This window comes from Lottia gigantea, assembly GCF_000327385.1.
Source record: "Lottia gigantea unplaced genomic scaffold LOTGIsca_1, whole genome shotgun sequence".
Taxonomy (NCBI): domain Eukaryota; kingdom Metazoa; phylum Mollusca; class Gastropoda; family Lottiidae; genus Lottia; species Lottia gigantea.
The window spans coordinates 22,233-28,333 of NW_008706746.1; the positions used below are offsets into that span (position 1 = coordinate 22,233).

The 6,101-nt window shown below is 30.2% G+C and overlaps 2 protein-coding genes across 2 annotated transcripts in view; one reads left to right on the top strand and one right to left on the bottom strand.

Moving 5' to 3' along the window:
• Window positions 1-2,077, top strand: part of LOTGIDRAFT_102840 (hypothetical protein) — a gene marked incomplete at both ends in the record, with an annotated part of 6,637 nt that extends 4,560 nt beyond the window's left edge. The window contains 5 exons of the mRNA XM_009045356.1: window positions 3-128; window positions 437-517; window positions 1,105-1,191; window positions 1,596-1,690; window positions 1,978-2,077. Of these exons, the coding sequence (XP_009043604.1) occupies window positions 3-128; window positions 437-517; window positions 1,105-1,191; window positions 1,596-1,690; window positions 1,978-2,077 (489 nt within the window). The remainder of the gene's footprint in view (window positions 1-2; window positions 129-436; window positions 518-1,104; window positions 1,192-1,595; window positions 1,691-1,977) is intronic.
• Window positions 2,078-3,396: 1,319 nt separating this feature from the next.
• The window catches only part of LOTGIDRAFT_202951 (hypothetical protein), a 43,841-nt gene continuing 41,136 nt past the window's right edge, over window positions 3,397-6,101 (bottom strand). Inside the window, exon 8 of the mRNA XM_009045357.1 lies at window positions 3,397-5,745. Within this exon, the coding sequence (XP_009043605.1) occupies window positions 5,739-5,745 (7 nt within the window). The 3' untranslated portion in view covers window positions 3,397-5,738. The remainder of the gene's footprint in view (window positions 5,746-6,101) is intronic.

Below are 6,101 nucleotides of genomic sequence, written 5' to 3' on the forward strand. Positions count from 1 at the left end.
AGAAATCGTATCTTCAACCTATCACAGTAGATTTTCAACGTAAATACGCCAACATAGTTCTAGAACTGGACAAACTTAATAAAGATTTAAACGAATATTTGATGGGGGTTCAAGAATTCTGTCAAGAGGTAGGAACATGGTTTATTAGTCGGCATGGTTGATGGTTGAAACATTTGCATAGAAATGCAGTTTTACATCCTGCTTTTATGCACTAGATTAAATTATGAAGACAGCAGAACTATGAAGTATGCAATGAGAGAAATTTGATAGGAAAAAGGCATCAGCCTTCTCTTTTTCGAGCTTAGATTTATAACTGTACCATGTCAACCCCTCTGACCTGCATCACCGATAGGGGAGACTGGAAGGAAATATCCAATATATATACAGTATGTAATTCCAATATCTGAAGATTCTAGTGATATATTGTATATTGTAGATGGGACCACCTCATGGAGTAACAGTTGTTGACCAACCATCAGAAATAAAACGAAAATGTGATGATGAGGCACAAGAATTAGTCACCAAAATATGTCGGGTTAGTTTTCCTTTTTTCTTTTATATACTAAACTTTACTGATTTAGAATCCTATTGCCTCCTTGTACCTATAACCAGAGCTGTATTCTCAATAACTGAACTGAGATCAAATCCAGATTTTGAGAAATACAGTAATCTCATTGGATTATCAAGCTTAATTTAATATCGATTTAAATCATTGACCAATTAGTTCACTGGAACACTAGAATCATCTCAAGTTAAGTTTTCTAGAATAAGGTCCCATTTCGGTCCAAAGTTGAGTAGAAAGGTATGATGAAAAACTCATTTCATTTAACATTGACTTCATCTTATGTATTCTTCACAATGAAAATGAATGACCAATACGCTCTGGTCTTTTGTCCTGTCCAAAATACTTGATGTTTTACCACGCCAACTTATATCAGACCTCGATAGTGATTAAGTGTGTAGAGCATATCTTGCAATATATTGATGAAATGTTTAGTTACTACTAAAACAAGCAGTAAAATATTAACAGTGTCTATGAAACATGTAATTGCCAGTGTCTGTTAAGTTGCCTTTCATTTTATGAAATATTTTTGTGTATTGCAGGGAATGTTCAGCAATAAGAAAACAGCTAAAAATGAAAGTGTTTTAAGTCTAGTGTCTAATTTAACATCACTCATGTTACAGATCAGAGTAAGTTACTTTTACCCCCTTCCTCTCTGTGGATATTGAATCGTAAACAAACTCAATATCAAATTTATATTTTAAATAGTGATAAAGGGTAATGACTCTGAGATATATGAATATTAAGATGACTATGTCCCAACCTTTAAAGTAGGTAATTAGCTTGTGGACTAAACTTTTTTCTTTATGCAACCAATCAAGTAAGGGTCTAACCAATCCCATCTTGTTTCTTCGTAGGAATAACCTTTGTCCTAACCTGATGACATTGGCACAAAAAGACATGATAAACTAGTCCAAACTAGCTCTTCCAAATACACCTGTCTGTTCTTTTGTTGGATTAACACAATCCAAGCAGTCCTTTCTCTTCTCCTACCCTTATTATATCTAATATCTAAACTTTCATTTACTTTCAGACGTTTACTCAGAATGATTTCAATTCGTTTGAGTTTAAATCTCTACAAGATACACTAGCAGAAATTAAATCAGGCATGAATTCCAATAATATCAAGTGAGTTATCTTTTCTTGGTTTATCTGCTTCTGTCTAGTTTTATTAAGGTTATTGTGTTTGTCAAAATCTTCATTTAGACTTGGCTTATTTTATGGGTTTGATGATCACTAAAACTGATCTTTAAATTTAGTTTAAAGAAACAGCTTGATTGACTGAAATAAAGTTTAAACAAACAGTTTTATTGACTGGAATAAAGTAAAAAATTTCAATCAAATAAGAGGTAGTATATCTTTAAACCAGTAATTTTGATTATCTATAATAATTTAAGCGTTTTGTCTATTTTCAGCTCATTTCAAAACAATGTTGAAATTCATATTAATCATATACAGAGCGGTTTAACACAGATGGGAAATCTTAGTGCTTTTTCTAATTCCTTGGCAGAGTGAAGGCTAAATCTGAAATATAACTGAATATAAGTCGATGAAAGGAAAGTGCTTTGAGTGTAATCACATATTTCTTAATGATAAATGGTCCATCATTTACGTTAGCAAAATAGGATGGTGTGTAACGGTGACCAATATTACATCCAAATGTGAATTCGCTATCCCATAATTTTAATCTTTATCATGCATCAAAAGCAAGGAACAAAAATGTGCTTTTTTAAACGACATGATAGCTGTGACAGATTGATTAATTTATCATTTGTGATCTCCCCTAATGTGAGGTATTGTGAATTCAAAAGAGCATAAAGCAGATCACAAAAACGCCTTTTTAAATTTTTAACTTAAGTGTATTTGAGACACAGCTGTGTAGTTAAAGAGAGCGTCAAGAAAAACTTTCTTCTGTGCTTGAAATATTTGTTGATAAACTGTTTAGTTAGTGGTGATTTTGTTGTTTGAGGGTGAAGAATGACGTACACCTTTGTTAAGTTAATTGTAAATGGAAGAATTGTAGATATATTATAGTCAAGCAAGGCTATTTGTGCAAATCAGAATATGCTTCTGTAAATAAGCCAAGACAAGTTTATTGATTTCTGTATAGAAAAAATATAGACTAAATGAAACCAGGGTCAAGTCAAGGTATATTAATATCTAGGGCCATTATTCAGAATATAAACACAAGCAGTCCAAATTTATTCTACACCCAAATAAAGTGGATTGGTCATGTTTATATTATAAATTGAACCAGGATGTACAAAAAGATTTTTTTTTTTTTTTAGAGTATATGATAATTATCTCTGTGCCTAATATCTTGCTAATTGTAAATGTGTACCATAATGAAATAAAATAATTCATATAGGAGAGTTTATTTAGAGAAGGGGAAGTGCTTTTTCATGCACTGTCAGTGAAAGGTGCATATCAGGTTTTCATAGATTTTCAAGAACATTTATAGCTTCTATTTGAACCGTTCTGATTTTCTGTCAACATCACTGGTTTTTCAGGACAGTCTTCACATATAAAGGATATTAAACATTGGTGATACTAGTTCCTGGTAATGTTGGAAGTTTTTTTGTCCAAACTATCAGCTTGACATTGTGCATTGATTTAGCAACTGAATTATCATTCAATTTAGTTATGTCTCTAAAACAGTTCCCTGTCTGGTAAATTTTGATGATAAAATGAAATTCCATGTTCCCAGGATGAAACCAGAAAACCCAGGATTAAATCAGAAAACCTGGGATTAAATCAGAAAACCCGGGATTAAATCAGAAAACCCAGGATTAAATCAGAAAACCCAGGATTAAATAAAAAAATTAACGTCAGAGTAAACTTTCTACGTTTATAAAAAAAACTTGACTACATTTTGTATTAATAGAAATATATATACAATATGAATACGAAAATACACCAGGTTGTCAGATCCAGATTTCATACAAACAAACTAGAATAGAAATACTCTACTGTCATTGGTTGATCAGTTGTAACTAACCAATAGATAGTCTGCATTTCTCTCCTGCCATATCAATCTAAGATTAGTTTGTGATGCATACTCCATATGAATTTTTTTACATCCAACATTTTTAGCTCTTATTGAGCAACTGAAACTAAGGCATGCTCCAGAAATCTTGAACTTGGTTACTACAATCCAAACATCCAATCAAAACTGAGTATTTTTCTTCAAGTTTGACAATTGAAACCTGGACACTAACTAGATGAAAAAGTTAAGAAATATAGGTTACCATAGTTATCTATATAAATATACTGAGCATTACATTAAACAAGTCACAAGATAACTGTCTTTATTTTAATAACTCTGAATTAGAGGACAAACCTGCCAAAACTACAAAATCATAACCATCAATTCAATCATATAATTCAGGCATTTTGTCAGAAATGGTGCTTTTTTTAAATGCATTATGTTTCATTTGTCTAAAACTCACTTTATGGCAGCCTAATTCTGTAAAAATATCGAACTATGCCACTTATGAAGTTCTCATCCTTCATATATTTGGCAGATTTGGCTCTATTTCAGAGAAACTTACATATCAATACAGTCAACAGTTTTATGGCATTTTGTAGAAAAAACAGAAAATGCATTCTACAAACTTTCGTTAAAAATATTGTTAAAATATCTGCAGATTTTCAACCATTCCCTTCAAAAATAACTAAAATACATAATACATAGCATAACAGACTTTGTAATTTTTGCGTGAATGGTTGATTATATAGTTGGTCAAAGATAACGCTGTACATTTGGGAACATTAGTTTTGTTATCCAATCAGATTACTGTATTTCTTACACCTGTTTTTTTTACAAGATAAATTCTAGAGAATAAAGAGTTATCCTTAAAATATTCCCCAGTGAGCAACATTTTTTTGACTGACTATAAATTTACAGGATATTTGAAGATAAAAAATACACATCTAAATATTAGCAATGATACAGGTAGGTATTAAATATTATATATAACATTGGTTGTCATTTTATAATAAAATAGCTTCCGATTCACTGAAATGATCTTCATCTGATTAGTTGGGATAAAACTATCACTAAATATCAACAGAGCCTATAAAAACTTTATATAGGCTCTGATATCAACCACTTGGATTATATATTCCTAAAATATGGATTTTATTTTGTGAAGTTTTAAGTGAATAGGTCCCCATGATGATAAAATCCAGACCACAAAATATCACTGATGCCATTTTTATTAATACAGAAAATATTCTTATGGACCAAATACAAAGGGAGGTAATTACATTCTATGTATTTTTTCTAAAAGACTGTTGTCTAATTTCATAAAGTTTCATAGTCTAAGAATAATTTAGTTCAGACTGATCATAATAACAATTGTTGTACTCTTGAGTTCAAACAGGTATAACAGTGTAAATTGTTTTCACTCTGTTTAAATATGAAATAAACACAGAGTCAGGTATAGGATTAACATAAAGTAAGAAATAGAAGAAGTCAATACACTAAGTACATATTCTGACAAAATACAGACTGGAATTGTTTCTTATATTTTCTACTGTATCAATAATCCCACCCCAGACACTGAACCTAGTCTATTCCCACATGAAGGTTGAAGATATCAACTATTACACTTAGATATTCTAAGATGAAAGTTTGGAAGCCAAATTACGATAATATGAAATGGCGGCCCTGCACTTTGCTATAAAAGTTTAAAAAACAAAAGCTACATGAAAGTCTACAAATATATTATACACAACAAGTTAAAAAAAACAAGAAAAAATTTAAATTTGTCATCTAAAATTTATAAAAAACTTTTGTTCTAGAGAAATTTGAAATAAATCTCAAAAAAATTATTGCCTAAAAAATACCAGCATGAGTTTGATCATTGAAATAAATCAAAATAAAAAATTATGATTCGTCTGAAATCATTGATTTTAGAATAGAAAACAGTTGTCTAATTTAGTAGGAAAAATGAAGCAAGCAATAAGGATGGTAATTGACAATGAAAACGATAGAAAAATGATACAAAATAGAGTTTTCTTTATCAAAAAATCTTTCCAAATTCACATTTCTTATTTGTTATAAAAAAAAAAAAAAAAAAAAATTACAGTTTCTTAAAGTGTAGTAAAATTTCTTCTTTTCTTTAAGCAGTTGATGACAAAACAAAAATTATTCACACTAAGTTCTGTTACTTCATGCACTGAAAAAAAAGAAGAAAATATTTCAATGAAATTGGCAAAGAACATCAATTAACATAGCATATTTTGAAAAATTTTTATCATAGGGTTAAAACAGGGGCCTAGTATTTGAGTAATCTGATTGGCCAATACCTAGGATAAATTATAACTTCAGCATTCTAAGCCAATCAGATAACTTAATTTCTTAAAATTTTTGGTTTAAATTTAGTTAAGAAATTGTAAAACAGGCCCCTGGATCCAAAAATCAAAAAATCTATTGCAATACCAAATCCTGGATGGATTTTTTAGAATAATTATTTTCTGTAGCCCACAAATTCCAATGTACACATTGATGATTTGGGATCATCCCTATTGAATC